Source organism: Musca autumnalis, unplaced genomic scaffold (assembly GCF_047663935.1).
Source record: "Musca autumnalis isolate F117 unplaced genomic scaffold, ASM4766393v1 scaffold_1, whole genome shotgun sequence".
In the NCBI taxonomy this organism is placed as follows: domain Eukaryota; kingdom Metazoa; phylum Arthropoda; class Insecta; order Diptera; family Muscidae; genus Musca; species Musca autumnalis.
Window position 1 is genome coordinate 73370489 of NW_027411644.1, and position 17321 is coordinate 73387809.

Genomic DNA, 17321 nt, shown 5'->3' on the forward strand with positions numbered 1-17321 from the left:
AAACACTAACAGACCATAAAACGTGGATTTTTTAAACAATTTTTTTCAAACACCCAACTAAGGCCTCATGAAAAAATATTATTTAAAAAATCCACGTTTGGTGGTCTAAGGCCTCATGAAAAAATATTATTTAAAAAATCCACGTTTGGTGGTCTAAGGCCTCATGAAAAAATATTATTTAAAAAATCCACGTTTGGTGGTCTAAGGCCTCATGAAAAAATATTATTTAAAAAATCCACGTTTGGTGGTCTAAGGCCTCATGAAAAAATATTATTTAAAAAATCAACGTTTGGTGGTCTAAGGCCTCATGAAAAAATATTATTTAAAAAATCCACGTTTGGTGGTCTAAGGCCTCATGAAAAAATATTATTTAAAAAATCCACGTTTGGTGGTCTAAGGCCTCATGAAAAAATATTATTTAAAAAATCCACGTTTGGTGGTCTAAGGCCTCATGAAAAAATATTATTTAAAAAATCCACGTTTGGTGGTCTAAGGCCTCATGAAAAAATATTATTTAAAAAATCCACGTTTGGTGGTCTAAGGCCTCATGAAAAAATATTATTTAAAAAATCCACGTTTGGTGGTCTAAGGCCTCATGAAAAAATATTATTTAAAAAATCCACGTTTGGTGGTCTAAGGCCTCATGAAAAAATATTATTTAAAAAATCCACGTTTGGTGGTCTAAGGCCTCATGAAAAAATATTATTTAAAAAATCCACGTTTGGTGGTCTAAGGCCTCATGAAAAATATTCTTTAAAAAATCCACGTTTGGTGGTCTAAGGCCTCATGAAAAAATATTATTTAAAAAATCCACGTTTGGTGGTCTAAGGCCTCATGAAAAAATATTCTTTAAAAAATCCACGTTTGTTGGTCTAAGGCCTCATGGAAAAATATTCTTTGAAAATATCCACGTTTGGTGGTCTAAGCATCAATGAAAATTATTCTTTAAGAAATCCAAGTTCGGTGGTCTCATGGCAAAATATTCATTAAAAAATCCGCGTATGGGGGTCTTCATGGAAAAATATTCTTAAAAAGTCACGTTTGGTGGTCTAAGGCCTCATGAAAAAATATTATTTAAAAAATCCTCAAAAAAATATTATTTAAAAAATCCACGTTTGGTGGTCTAAGGCCTCATAAAAATATTATTTAAAAAATCCTCAAAAAAATATTATTTAAAAAATCCACGTTTGGTGGTCTAAGGCCTCATGAAAAAATATTATTTAAAAAATCCTCAAAACAATATTATTTGAAAAATCCACGTTTGGTGGTCTAAGGCCTCATGGAGAAATATTATTTAAAAAGCCACGTTTGGTGGTCTAAGGCCTCATGAAAAAATATTATTTAAAAAATCCACGTTTGGTGGTCTAAGACCTCATGAAAAAATATTATTTAAAAAATCCCCATGAAAAAATATTATTTAAAAAATCCCCGTTTGGTGGTCTAAGGCCTCGTGAAAAAATATTATTTAAAAAATCCACGTTTGGTGTTCTAAAAGGACATGAGAAAATATTTCTTAAAAAAAAATGATCGTTAAAAATCCTCGTTTGGTGTTCTGATAGGCCATGAGAAAATATTTTTTTAACAAATCCACGTTTGGTGGTCTAATGCCTCATGAAAAAATATTCCTTAAAAATCCACGTTTGGTGGTCTAAGGCCTCATGAAAAAATATTATTTAAGAAAACACGTTTGGTGTTCTGATAGGGCATGAAAGAAATCCTTTAAATATTCTTTGTAGTGTTGCTGATGCTTATTGTTGTTGTTGACAAAACTCAAATAACAACAAAATTCTTTTAATTTGAAAAAAATAAATAATCAAGTTGTTTTTCATCAAAACAATTGCAAATCAGTGCCCGCAATCGATTGATTAATTTGTTGTTGTTGTTGTGGTTTTCAATTAGCGTTTGTATTCAGATGCAGCAGGTGCAATTTATAAAACAAAATGTGAGACTGCTTCGTTGTATTTTAGAGAATATAAAATTCTGATATATATGTCTAAGACCTAATAACAAATAAATTTTATATCCAATCTACTACACCACAAAATATTCAAGGCCCTTTATGGGCGTTTATTAAAAGTTGTTACAACCCATTTCTTTGTAAATATTGTAGTATGTAAATATGTACGTTTGCATCTTTCAAACATGAAATTTAATACACATTTCCTCCTATCTACATAGAAAATAATTATTCACATATTTTTTTTTTGCTTCCTCTATTATAACAATAATGAGTCATATAAACATTTTGTAAACGTGTTTGGTTTTTAGCCTATGTGTGCAAATAACTTATTTGGTGACATAAGTTATTATTACAATGCACGGTGTGTTGTTGTAATTTATTTTCTGAGTATGTAACCGAATATTAAGAGCAGCAATGATCAAGCATCATACGTTTAATTACAACTACACTAAACAACAACATGTTGTTCTCGGAATGTCTATACGATATGGTTATGCGCCATCAATTGATTGAGAATGCAATTTTGTCGCCGAACACCACGACATTTTTATCAAACATTTCGCTAAACAATTCCACATCGTGCTGGGCTTTTGTATTCACTTATGATTGATATTTATTGAATGTTTCTTTTCAAATTTCAGGTCAAAATTTAACCAAGGCTTGTGATGAGAAACAATTTCGCTGCGGCAATGGCTACTGTTTACCCGTTCGCTTCCTGTGCGATGGTGAATCGGATTGTGCTGATCACAGTGATGAAATGATACCGGAATGTAGAATACAAGGTGAGTTTTCAATGGAAATGAATGTTAATATTTCTAGATTTTTTAGTATTTACAAATATAAAACAATTTTAAAAAAATTGCTTACATTTCGAAGGAAAAAATCGTAGCATTCAAAACTTTTGTTGTTTAATAATTGATGTTTATAAAACAATTCCACAAAACATACCAGAAGGCACTAGAAAAATGTCTCTCATATCGTGGGATTTTATTGGGAAACTGCTTCTTTTTCCGAGATATTATTTTCAATTTTTTTACCTAATTTCCATTAATCGCAACTTTATATGAAAACTTAAATTCTCATAGTGTGCCTACAATTTGAAGTTTTATTAAAAAACTTTGAGATTAAAGTCAAGTACAATTCGGATCCCTCCTCCCTTCATTATTTCCCACTACTTGCTCAACATGTATTCCACAATATGTTAACACAACAAAAATGTTTTCATCCTTTGCATTCATCGTTGCAATTGATCTGCAGCTCGGCATTACACTCCATTCCTGCATGTTTGTTCAATAGCAAATGTTTCCATTCAACATTGAATATTACTACTATTGCACTCCAAAAATTGCTACAAAGTTTGCAACATATTGTGGTTTTAAATTACCCTTGGACACCAAACGGAGTTCTATTTCCATAGCACACAATTTCGCGAACTTCGTTAACGTCGTCATATACGCACTCATTCATATTACTTATATCTTCACCAAAAACCTTTGGCTTATTGCCATGTAACATATGGTGTTCTCATGTACGTACATATGTATGTAGAAGTGAAACATACGCATCCATACCTATGTATGTCTTTGCATATGCATACAAAATGTATGCAGATGTTAGTACTCATACTTGTACACTCACAAATTTATCATCTTCATCATACTGTTGTGAGGTGAAATTTGATGTCAATTCAAAACAGGAGAATAGGAAAAAATAATACTGGAGAGGGTACGAGGATAGAAGAAAAATGTTAAAGAAGACGGAAATCATTTTCGTCTTTAATGGGAAGACATAGTGGTATTCTATTAGAAGACCTACTGGTCTTCTATACGAAGACCTACTCTCCTTCAATAAGAAGACCTATTGTTCTTCTATAAGAAGACCTTCTGGTCTTCTATACGAAGACCGTCTCCTGGTCTTCTATACGAAGACCGACTACTGATCCTCTATACGAAGACCGACTACTGGTCTTCTATATGAAGACCGTCTCCTGGTCTTCTATACGAAGACCTACTACTGGTCTTCTATACGAAGACCGACTACTGGTCTTCTAAACAAAGACCGTCTCCTGGTCTTCTATACGAAGGCCGACTACTGATCCTCTATACGAAGACCGACTACTGGTCTTCTATACGAAGATCGACTACCGGTCTTCTATACAAAGACCAACTACTGGTCTTCTATACGAAGACCGACTCCTGGTCTTCTATACGAAGACCGACTCCTGGTCTTCTATACGAAGACCTACTACTGGTCTTCTATACGAAGACCGACTACTGGTCTTCTATACGAAGACCGTCTTCTGGTCTTCTACACGAAGACCGACTACTGATCCTCTATACGAAGACCGACTACTGGTCTTCTATACGAAGACCGACTACTGGTCTTCAATACGAAGACCGACTACTGGTCTTCTATACGAAGACCGACTACTGGTCTTCTATACGAAGACCGACTCCTGGACTTCTATACGAAGATTGACTACTGATCTTCTATACGAAGACCGACTACTGGTCTTCTATACGAAGACCGACTACTGGTCTTCTATACGAAGACCACCTCCTGGTCTTCTATACGAAGACCGACTCCTGGTCTTCTATACGAAGACCGACTACTGGTCTTCTATACGAAGACCGTCTTCTGGTCTTCTATGCGAAGACCGACTCCTGGTCTTCTATACGAAGATCGACTACTGGTCTTCTATACGAAGACTGACTACTGGTCTTCTATGCGAAGACCGACTACTGGTCTTCTATACGAAGACCGACTACTGGTCTTCTATACGAAGGCCGACTACTGGTCTTCTATACGAAGATCGACTACTGGCCTTCTATACGAAGACCGACTACTGGTCTTCTCTACGAAGACCGACTACTGGTCTTCTCTACGAAGACCGACTACTGGTCTTCTCTACGAAGACCTACTGGTCTTCTATACGAAGACCTACTGATCTTCTATACGAAGACCTATTGGTCTTCTATACGAAGACCTATTGGTCTTCTATACGAAGACCTATTGGTCTTCTATACGAAGACCTATTGGTCTTCTATACGAAGACCTATTGGTCTTCTATACGAAGACCTATTGGTCTTCTATACGAAGACCTATTGGTCTTCTATACGAAGACCTATTGGTCTTCTATACGAAGACCTACTGGTCTTCTATACGAAGACTTACTGGTCTTCTATAGGAAGACCTACTGGTCTTCTATACGAAGACCTACTGGTCTTCTGTACGCACACTTACTGGTCTTCTGTACGCAGACCTACTGGTCTTCTATACGAAGACCTACTGGTCTTCTGTACGAAGACCTACTGGTCTTCTGTACGCAGACCTACTGGTCTTCTATACGAAGACCTACTGGTTTTCTCTAGGAAGACCTACTGGTTTGCTATACGAAGAATGTCTGGTCTTCTATGCCAAGACCTCCTTGTTTTCTAGTGAAAGACTTACTGGTCGTCGACAGGAAGACCATGTGGTCCTCTACTATTCTACTGGAATACTTTCCACGGCACTAGGTATTTCTTTTGTAGGAAGTACAACTCGTCCATAAAAATTCTCTTCAGCTCGTCTATAAAGGCTCCAGCTTCAAACTACAGCTCGTCTATAAAGACTCCCGTCAGCTCGTCTATTAAGACTACAGCTCGTTAATAAGGACTCCCTTCAGCTCGCCCATAAAAATTCCCTTCACCTCGTCTATAAAGACTCCCTTCACCTCGTCTATAAAGACTCCCTTCACCTCGTCTATAAAGACTCCCTTCAGCTCGTCTATAATGACTCCCTTCAGCTCGTCTATAAAGACTCCATTCAGCTCGTATAAAGACTCCTCTCAGCTCATTTACAAAGACTCTCTTCAGCTCGTCTATAAAGACTCCCCTCAGCTCATTTATATAGACTCCCTTCAGCTCGTCTATAAAGACTCCTTTTACCTCGTCTATAAAGACTCCCTTCAGCTCGTGTATAAAGACTCCCTTCAGCTCATTTATAAAGACTCTCTTCAGCTCGTCTATAAAGACTCCCTTCAGCTCGTCTATAAAGACCCCTTCAGCTCATCTATAAAGAGTACCTTCAGCTCGTCTATAAAGACTCCCTTCAGCTCGTCTATAAAGACTCCCCTCAGCTCATTTATAAAGACTCCCTTCAGCTCGTCTGTAAAGACTCCCTTCAGCTCGTCTATAAAGACTCGCTTCAGCTCGTCTATAAATACTCCCATCAGCTTGCCTAAAAAACTCCCTTCTGGTCTACCATAAAAATCTCCTTCTGCTTCTATAAAGACTCCCTTCAGCTCGTCTATAAAGACTTCCTTCAGCTCGTCTATAAAGACTCCCTTCAGCTCGTCTATAAAGACACGCTTAAGCTCGTCTATAAATACTCCCATCAGCTTGCCTAAAAAACTCCCTTCTGGTCTACCATAAAAATCTCCTTCTGCTTCTATAAAGACTCCCTTCAGCTCGTCTATAAAGACTCCCTTCAGCTCGTCCATAAAAATTCCCTTCAGCTCGTCTATAAAGACTCGCTTCAGCTCGTCTATAAATACCCCCATCAGCTTGCCTAAAAAACTCCCTTCTGGTCTACCATAAAAATCTCCTTCTGCTTCTATAAAGACTTCCTTCAGCTCGTCTATAAAGACTCCCTTCAGCTCGTCTATAAAGACTCCCTTCAGCACGTCTATAAAGACTCCCTTCAGCTTGTCTATAAAGACTCCCTTCAACTTGCCTATAAAGACTCCCTTCAGCTCGTCTATAAAGACTCCCTTTAGCTCGTCTATAACGACTCCCTTCAGCTCGTCTATAAAGACTCCCTTCAGCTCGTCTATAAAGACTCCCTTCAGCTCGTCTATAAAGACTCCCTTCAGCTCGTCTATAACGACTTCTTTCAGCTCGTCTATAAAGACTCCCTTCAGCTAGTCTATAAAGACTTCCTTCAGCTCGTCTATAAAGACTCCCTTCAGCTCGTCTATAAAGACTCCCTTCAGCTCGTCTATAAAGACTCCCTTCAGCTCGTCTATAAAGACTTCCTTCAGCTCGTCTATAAAGACTCCCTTCAGCTCGTCTATAAAGACTCCCTTCAGCTCGTCTATAAAGACTCCCTTCAGCTCGTCTATAAAGACTCCCTTCAGCTCGTCTATAAAGACTCCCATCAGCTCGTCTATAAAGACTCCCTTCAGCTCGTCTATAAAGACTCCCTTCAGCTCGTCTATAAAGACTCCCTTCAGCTCGTCTATAAAGACTCCCTTCAGCTCGTCTATAAAGACTCCCTTCAGCTCGTCTATAAAGACTCCCTTCAGCTCGTCTATAAAGACTCCCTTCAGCCCGTCAATAAAGACTCCCTTCAGCTCGTCTATAAAGACTCCCTTCAGGTCGTCTATAAAGACTTCCTTCAGCTCGTCTATAAAGACTCCCTTCAGCGCGTCTATAAAGACTCCCTTCAGCTCGTCTATAAAGACTCCCTTCAGCTCGTCTATAAAGACTCCCATCAGCTCGTCTATAAAGACTCCCTTCAGCTCGTCTATAAAGACTCCCATCAGCTCGTCTATAAAGACTCCCTTCAGCTCGTCTATAAAGACTCCCTTCAGCTCGTCTATAAAGACTCCCTTCAGCTCGTCTATAAAGACTCCCTTCAGCTCGTATATAAAGACTCCTTTCAGCTCGTCTGTAAAGACTCGCTCCCTTCAGCTCGTCCATAAAAATTCCCTTCAGCTCGTCTATAAAGACTCCATTCAGCTCGTCTATAAATACTCCCATCAGCTTGCCTAAAAAACTCCCTTCTGGTCTTCCATAAAAATTTCCTTCTGCTCGTCTATAAAGACTCCCTTCCGCTCGTCCATTAGGACCACTTTCAGGTCGTCTATAACGACTTCCTTCAGCTCGTCTATAAAGACCCCTTCAGCTCGTCAATAAAATCTCCCTTCAGCTCACCCATTAAGACTCCTTTCTGCTCGTCTGTAAAAATTTCCTTTGAGGTCTGCCCTCATTTGAGTAGATTTTTGTTCTCGGACTCCTCCTGATTGGCATTCTGCCAATATGCTGTTATTTGCTATTCCTGGTCGTCTAAGGTTCGAACATGAAATACTAGCGCACACCGTTATTGGTTTTGATGTTATTTGAAGTTTAGTTGCAATGATGATGCGATAGTTTGCAATTACTACAAACCGTGGAGTTGCTGAAATTGTTCCACTATATTGGGTTATTTGTAAAATAGGCATCCTATTTGCCTGCATACGACAGGATATTCATAAGCGATACTAGAGAATGATTAAAATCCTTCGATGACGAAGTGTTAAATTGCTCGCAACGTGGCATCATTTCATTTGGTACTAAGAATTGAAGAATATTGGAAAAAAATTGAAGAGTTTGCTTTAAAACAGGCAACATGCCTATAAATTTGGGGTCTAAATACATTTGTTTATGAAAATTATTTAAAAAAATAAACGTTTATGAAAATATTTTAAAAAAAATCACGTTTATGAAAATGATTGAAAAATTTTTAAAAAATTTACGTTTATGAAAATTATTTAAAACATATTTTTTAAAAAATCTACGTTTATGAGAATTATTTAATTTTTTTTAAATGCGTGATTATGAAAATAATTTAAAATATTTTTTAAATAATCCACGTTAAAGAAAGTAAATTTAAAATATTACTAATAAATATTTTTATTTCTTTAAAAAAATTTTAATTGAACCAAAATTTTTCTTTATACATTTTTTTCATTCTACATTTGAATAGAACATGAATTGAACTGCTGGTCGCCTAGAAGTATGCACCACACATTTATGTATATTATTAATTTTGCTTATTACGATATTATTTGCCTTTAAGAATATTATGTCACGAACATTTCTTATTTATCCAAATTTAATTCCCCTCATAAATTGGTTATCTCCCTTCCGTTTTTTCTTTTTTGAATTACAACTTAAACTTGGCAATAATTCCAAATGAATCCTTCGAAATAAATAACCATAAGAATATTTAAATAAATTACTCCACCGTGTGTTGTGCGTGTTCCGGTGGCATTATTATTAGTTGTGGTAAAAAGCGACTTAACATTTATTATTGTTCGCAACACCATTGCCACCGTCACTATCATCTTCAGTGTCATCATCATTTTCTTGCTCTTGATAATGACCATAATAATGGTCGTCTTTTTTCATCTTTGAAGAACACACATATCGTTTATTTAACTGGTCCTTGGTGCCAAGCAACTATTGCTCTCTATACTGCCAACTGCCATCTCAAACCCTCCAATGGATTCTTTGAATAATCTTTAACTTTAACACTCTACTTTCTTAGAGTTATAGAATCATTGTTAGGCCTCACTGCCTACCTCACATCCTTCTTCCTTCCTTCCCTTTCCCTATACAACCATCAAACAATAAGAACAATAAACCAAAAAGTAAATAAAGGACATACACATGAAAGCAAGTGGGTTTCGTTTGAAATCTCTATGGTAATATTAAATAGGTTTAAACCATTTGCTCTTCTGGATGAGACCCTTAACGTGAACTCACACACACACGCACATACAACAGTACCATATATCCTTTGAAATGTTAAATATCAAGAACAAACAAAAGTGAAAGTATGTGAGTAGGCATGTGTGTGTGGGCCTTTGTTCTACTGTACATGTGGAAATTTGTAGGCTTAACCGAACCATTGCAGCAACAGAAAATAAATATTAAGAAAAATCTCTTTTTAGGTTATAATGGTTTACACGTGATATTTGTGTCGATGTCGAATATAAAACAAAGCGGCCTTTTGTTGCATGTCTTCTTTCTTTTGTGAAACAGACAAGCACTCACACACACACACACATACTTTATCTACTCTTACCAAAGGTGGGAGGGCGGTAGTTGAACAACTTCCCCAGGATACATTTTTTGAATACATTTCGCTTGATTTGTTAATATCTTTTAAAGCTATCTTTAGTTGCGGTTTAGCCTTTAATAGTTGGGGGAAAAACAAAAAATCTGGTGGATTAGGAAGACAAGGAAAAGTTGGGATTAATGAAAATAACAATCATTGTTATATTTATAAACTATAGTTATGTGATTTGCAATTATGGAGTTAAGCCATGTTTTAGAAGGCGACAGAAAGAAGATTTCGAAGGATGTCACCTTCAGCTCGTCCATAAAGACGACCTTCAGCTCGTCCATAAAGACGTCCTTCAGCTCGTCTATATAAAGACGACTTTCAGCTCGTCTATATAAAGACGACCTTCAGCTCGTCTATATAAAGACGACCTTCAGCCCGTCTATATAAAGACGACCTTCAGCTCGTCTATATAAAGACGACCTTCAGCTCGCCTATATAAAGACGACCTTCAGCTCGTCTATATAAAGACGACCTTCAGCTCGTCTATAAAGACGACCTTCAGATTGTCTATAAAGACGACCTTCAGCTTGTCTATAAAGACTTGTCTATAAAGACGACCTTCAGCTTGTCTATAAAGACTTGTCTATAAAGACGACCTTCAGCTTGTCTATAAAGACGACCTTCAGCTTGTCTCTAAAGACGACCTTCATCTCGTCTATAAAGACGACCGTCATCTCGTCTATAAAGACGACCTTCAGCTCGTCTATATAAAGACGACCTTCAGCTCGTCTATATAAAGACGACCTTCAGCTCGTCTATATAAAGACGACCTGCAGCTCGTCTATATAAAGACGACCTTCAGCTCGTCTATATAAAGACGACCTGCAGCTCGTCTATATAAAGACGACCTTCAGCTCGTCTATATAAAGACGACCTTCAGCTCGTCTATATAAAGACGACCTTCAGCTCGTCTATATAAAGACGACCTTCAGCTCGTCTATATAAAGACGACCTTCAGCTCGTCTATATAAAGACGACCTTCAGCTCGTCTATATAAAGACAACCTTCAGCTCGTCCATATAAAGACAACCTTAAGCTCGTCTAAATAAAGACGACCTTCGGCTGTATCATCGAGTTCAGATAATATATGAATCGCTTACAAACGAATATCGATTCATCGAGTTCCTTATCATCTATAAATCGCCTGAATGTATTAATTAATTATTATTAATTATTAATTAACAATTCATAACCCAAATTGCACAGCTATAAAGACGACCTTCAGCTCGTCTATAAAGACGACCTTCAGCTCTGCAATATCGTTGCTTCCTAATCTCATTTGAACTAATATCTGTAAAGATAACATCTCAATTAAATGTAAACAAAATGTAAATAAAGATGATATTTGAAAATTGAAAAAAAAAAATACTTCTAAATAACACTGTGCAACATTTTTAAGGTGATCTTATGCAAACAATTCGAACTGAGGATTTTTTGAAAGTACAGACCCAAACGACAAGAAACCCTAGTTGGGTTTTGTTGTGTCAGATCCAGCTCGGATTTTATGGCCCCATCTAAACATGGTTAAATATTGAGTTTTTAAAGAAATTCGGGGCTATATCTGTGAAACCAATGCGAATCTTCTTCTGACCTCTGAAGCAAATTTGTAGATAAGGACAAGAATAAAATATTTGGAGAAATAATGAACTCGAAAAAATACATTTATTGCCTCAAATTTCAAAATATATGCAAAAATTCCACAATTTTTATACGTTTCGCACCGTATCTCCAAAACCTTTAATTTTTTCTGAATATACTTTTTTGGAAAAATATTCCCTGGAATGTAATACACAACTCTTCAGAACATGTCATTGTTGTAAAATGCCTCCATGACGTTATTTTCAGTACATTTTTCAACGACGATTTAATAAAAATGTCAATAAAGTAGTGAAATCCGAAATGCGAGAATAAACTGTCGATGTGAACTGTGTTTGAAATAGGTGTTGTAAAAGATATGATGCAAAATACCGCTAAAACAACATGAAGGAAGCATTTTAGAGTTTTAGAATGTTCTAAAGAATTGTTGAGAACTTTATTTGGAAGATTTTTGCAAAAGCTTACTTGGCTCAACTCCCAATAGTTTAGCCGATACTGACCAGAATTTCAGCAATTATGTAAAATTGTCTATATTTTATAGATTTTGATGCCCTAGATGGAGCTTTTCTCATGTGGGTTTTTCAAAAGATAAGTTCTACTAGTTTAGGACGACAATACTGCTAAAGACGGCAAGAAGTTGTTTGCATTTTCAGTGTTGCATAGTGTAATTCTCATAAACGTGGAATTTTTAGAAAATATTTTAAAATAATTTTTATAAACGTGAATTTTTTAAAAAATATTTTTTAAATAATTTTCATAAAAGTGGATTTTTAAAAAATAATTTTTAAATAATTTTCGTAAACGTGCATTTTTTGAAAAATATTTTTTAATAATTTTCATAAACGTGGATTTTTTAAAAAATATTTTAAAAATAATCTTCATAAACGTGGATATTTTAAAAAATATTTTTTAAATAATTTTCATAAACGTGGATTTTTTAAAAAATATTTTTTAAATAATTTTCATAAACGTGGATTTTTTAAAAAATATTTTTTAAATAATTTTCATAAACGTGGATTTTTTAAAAAATATTTTTTAAACAATTTTCATTTTTGCATATTTCGTTTATTAAACAATAGAAGAGTTTATTTTCAATATAACATAGGAACTTTATAATTCTATATAATAACGTAGATACAATTGATTGAAATTTCAAAAATATGCAAAAATCCGATGTCTATGCATAAGTATTAGAAGTCCCCAGAAGACCATTATCAGAAGACTTTTATAAAAGACCTCTTGATCTTGGAGAAGAAGAATTATTGTTATTTGATAAGCATACCGCTTGGTCTTCTTGGATTATCAGCTGAAAGCAAAAGTTAAACCATCAGATATATGAAAAAAATAAGAATATCGGTCCAGCGTTAACGTTTTTCCGCAAGAAGGACTTCAACAAACCGTTCTAAAAGCCCTCATATGTCAAAAATTACGCTGTAACTATATATGAGAGATTTACCAAAAATATGGACCAAAATTGGTAAAATATTAACTAGTCACATTTCCAAAAAAGGTAGTTTTATTCATAGTCAGTTAAAATTTGTTAAAATACTGCGTTTTCGCGTCCAATTGGATGATTTTAGTTTCTGGGTATTTACCCATTTGTACCCAATTTACCCATTTTAATGGGTATTTACCATTTGGGTATTTACCCATTTCCCATCTCTAGTCTTTTATGGCCTTTTAGAAGAATACCTCTTGTTTTTCTACAATAAGACCTCTTTGCCTTCTATAAGAAGATTGGTCTTAGATAAGAAGACTTCTTGGTGTTCTAAAAAACACTCTTTGATAAGAAGAATTATTTGTCTTATACAAAATACCTTTTATTTTAAGAATTATTGGTCATCGATAAGAAGACCTCTTGGTCTTCGATAATACGACCTCTTGGTCTTTTATAAGAAAACCTCCAGGTCTTCGATGGAAAGAGCTCTTGGTATTCGATAAGAAGACCTCTTGGTTTTCTATAACAAGACCTCTTTAACTTCAATAAGAAGGCCTCTTAGACTTCTATAAAAAGACCTTTTAGGTGGGTCGTCTATAAGAAAAATTAATGGTTTTCTATTAAAAAGAACTGCTGGTCTTCTATTAGACGACCAAGAGAAAATTTCTAAGTTTTCTGTGATAAGGTCTCTTGGTCTTCTAAGAGATCACTTCTTACTCTGCTATAAGAAAACCTCTTGGTATTCGATAAGAAGGCCTCGTGGTATTTGATAAGATAACCTCTTGATCTTCTATTAGACGGCCTTGGTCTTCTTGAGAAGACTTCTTAGCTTTCTCTGAGAAGACCTCTTAGTCTTCTATAAGAAGACTTCTTGGTCTTTTATAAGATTACCTCTTGGTCTTCTATAAAGAAGATATATTGGTCTTGGATAAGAAGACCTCTTGGATTTCTATATCTCTTGGTCATCTATAAGAAAACCTCTTGGTTTTCTATAAGGATATTTTTTTTGTTCTCTTGCTCTGCTATAATTAGACCTCTTGGTCTTTCATAAGAAGAGCATTTGGGGTTCCATAAGAAGACCTCTTCGGATTTCATAATACCCCTTTGTCTTTTATAAGATGACCTCCTGGCCTTCTATTGGAAGAACCCTAGGTCTTCCCTATACTATCCCTATACTCCTTGGTCTTCTACAAGAAAAACGTTTGGTATTATATAAGTAGACTCTTTGATCTTATATAAGTGGACACATTGGCCTTCTGTAATAAGACCCCTTGGTTTTCAATAAGAAAACCTCTTGATACTCTATGAGAATTCCTCTTTTCCATATATTAGAAAAGCTCTTGGTCTTCCATAAGAAGACGTTTTCGTCTTCCATAAAAGGAACTCTTCTTTGGGGATGACCTATTTGTTTTCTGTTAAAAAGCTCTTGGGTTCTGTGCCTCTTTGTTTCTCTTAAAATAGTCCTTCTGCTTCTTAAGAATAAAGTTTGTTTTTCTATGGGAACACAAATATGTCTTCTATGGAAAGACATGCTGTACGTTTGTAGTGTGCCGTATTGGTTTAGGGAAATCTGTTTGTGTTTAATAGAGATCATTCAATTAATAGATTCTGGTATTCTATAGAGACTTTTCATTTTTCAGCGAGAAGCCCTATTGATATTGTTACTGGATTGGGTTTAACTAAACTCCGTGTAGACGCTGTTCTCCCGATACGATTTGTATCAAATAAAACTAGGGTTCGTTGAGATTACGATTATACACTACTTTATTACCTTTATTTAACTTATTCAGTTTAATTAATTCACGATTTACATCTGACGATTTACTAGCTGACGATTTTAGTTCGCGTTATAATTTACAACTAACTAAATGGCTCTTAATTCCCCGGTATTTATGCTTAATCGCTTCTAGTTACCGATGTTTCTAGAAGATCTGGCAACATCTCGAAACCAATTGTGCTTCAAACACACAGACGCACAACTCGCCCAAGCGAACAGCAACACACACATTTTACACTAAGCTATAATTGCATGACAGAAAAGCGTACAACAACAACAAAATAAACATGGAAAGTAAGAACTTGAATGATTGAGAAAATTCTATACAGTAGTTGGTGTTGTAAAACTAATTTAAATAAATAACTGCTTAATGAAAATCTATGTTACAATTTAAATTTTTAAAATAACGGAAATCCATCTATTATTATCTCAAATCTATCAGTTACATTTGTAAGAACATTTTCTTTTACAACAACATGAATATACCATTTAACCTATACTTAAACAAGCTTCTGCTAAACGTTCTCTGTTTAACTTCTCATAACCATTCAAGAGCTCAAGCAATTGTTGTAACATCCCAGACAATTATCAATGGATGGATTTTCTATTGCCTGCAGTTATTTTAACTATTTATGTTGGTTCGTTAAACTTTTAGCTGCGCATTGTCCATTGTTGGGACGCCTTCCGTCTTTCTGTCTGTCTGTGAAGACAATTTAAAATAGTTCAATTGAATGATTGTTTGCTGACGCTTGGAAGACAAAAAAAGAGAAACAAAAAAGGGAATGATAAATTCCCAGAATATCAACCAAAGCTAGAACTGCAACCAGCAACAATTCCAAGGAAAAATCGTTGCTACTTAACGTCTGCTCTCCTACTCTGTTTTTTCCACTTTTTCTTCCTTTTGATTTTGCATTTCTTTGGAGTGTCATTCTTGCTTTGCCATGCAATGAATCACAAGTGTGACATACCAACCTGAAGAAATAATTTCGATTTGTAGGGACATGAATGAATTTTTTTTGAGGACATAGAGGTTTGTTTGGGGGAGGAAGGGAGTTAATAGAATGTAATCAAAAGTAAATCAGAATGAAAGAAAGCGGAAGAATTTAGAGCAGCTGAGGGAAAACAATTACGTTGTTAAAGGATAATAGAGTTTCTTTTTCTAAGTCCATATTTACATTAAGCAATTTTCCTTGGGGCAATTGTCAGTTTGTAAATGAGAGAGGGTGTTTAGAGGCAAAGGGTTACCATATGCCTCACCTCTCTCTCTACCAAACTGACAATTGCTGCAAGGAAATTTGCCTAATATAAATATGGACTAGGTCGACTTATGCCATTGCAGTTCCTCAGTAGCTATGACTCCTATGTTACACTATGCAACACGGAAAATGCAAACAACTTCTAGCATGAATTTTTTGAAAGTACATATTCAGACTACAAAAACCCTAGTAGGGGTTTGTCCTGTCAGATCCAGTTCGGATTTTATGACCTCATCTAAACTGGACTAAATCTACACTTTTTTGCATTTATCAGGCCTTTATCTCAGAAACGAATAGGAATTTGGCCTTGCTGTCTTTAGCAATATTGTAGCCCTAAACTAGTAGAACTTATCTTTTGAAAAAACCACATAAGAAAAACTCCATCTAGGGCATCAAAATCTATAAAATATAGAAAATTTTACATAATTGCTGATATTCTGGTCAGTATCCGCTAAACTATTGGGAGTTGAACCAAGTAACCTTTGCAGAAATCTTCCAAATAAAGTTCTCAACAATTCTTTAGAACATTTTGAAACTCTAAAATTAGGGTGTCCAAAACCGAAACCGGTTAACCGGTTAACCGGTTTTGAGTTACAAAACCGAAACCGGTTTTCGCCAAAAACGTCATTTTCGGTTAACCGAAAAAACCGGTTATTTGTGTCGGTTAACCGGTTTTAAAAAAGTAGTAATATTTTTAAAATTTCATTACAATTGTATTCTTGAAAGTAAACTAAACATAACTAACAAAAGGTACGGCTAAATTATAAATGTCAGATACCTTTAAACTTGAAAATATTTAGTGTAAAATGGCACAATTCCAATATAGTTCAATTGAACGATCTATGAAACAAGTAAAAAAGAGTCAGTCGGCTTTGCCGACAGATATATACCCTCAGCCAATGTGAAGTGAAACTTTCACCTACGGACAGATCGAATGTATTTAAGGTCTCTTCAGAATTTTGTGGCCTTTTTGCGACATTTGAACTTGCCGACAAAAATGTGGATTAGTAGTTAACTGCACTAAGACACAAATGTTGAACCTTTGTGGAGGAGGTACCTTTATGGAGGACCGATATGGGCCATTTTAGAAGTTAAATTAAATTTTGACAAAATATTAGGAGATCCAAATTTTAGATCAAGTGATATCGTCCTAGAAGTTGTGGACCCCATGAAACTAAGTTTGGATATAATATGACGAAGACCAAATATTGGACCACATCGGTTGAACAGTTCGAGAGTTATAGGGATTTTTGTAACCTTTCGGGCTGTTTTCCTAAGAAATATGGACATGCCCCTGAAAAACTTTTACCGTCGTAATGGAGGAAGCGACAACAAAAATGAAAGTGAACTTATCCGAAATTGTGTGTGAGGGGTACCAGAAGGAGTGGACCTATATGGCCCATCTTCGAACTTAAATCGAAT

General features: G+C 35.5%; 1 protein-coding gene across 19 annotated transcripts in view; it reads left to right on the top strand.

Moving 5' to 3' along the window:
* Window positions 1-17321, top strand: part of LOC141401375 (low-density lipoprotein receptor-like) — a 652355-nt gene that overhangs the window by 182682 nt on the left and 452352 nt on the right. For all 19 annotated transcript variants that reach the window (XM_073981680.1, XM_073981587.1, XM_073981657.1 and 16 more), the window contains exon 3: window positions 2602-2742. In XM_073981680.1, the coding sequence (XP_073837781.1) occupies window positions 2602-2742 (141 nt within the window). The remainder of the gene's footprint in view (window positions 1-2601; window positions 2743-17321) is intronic.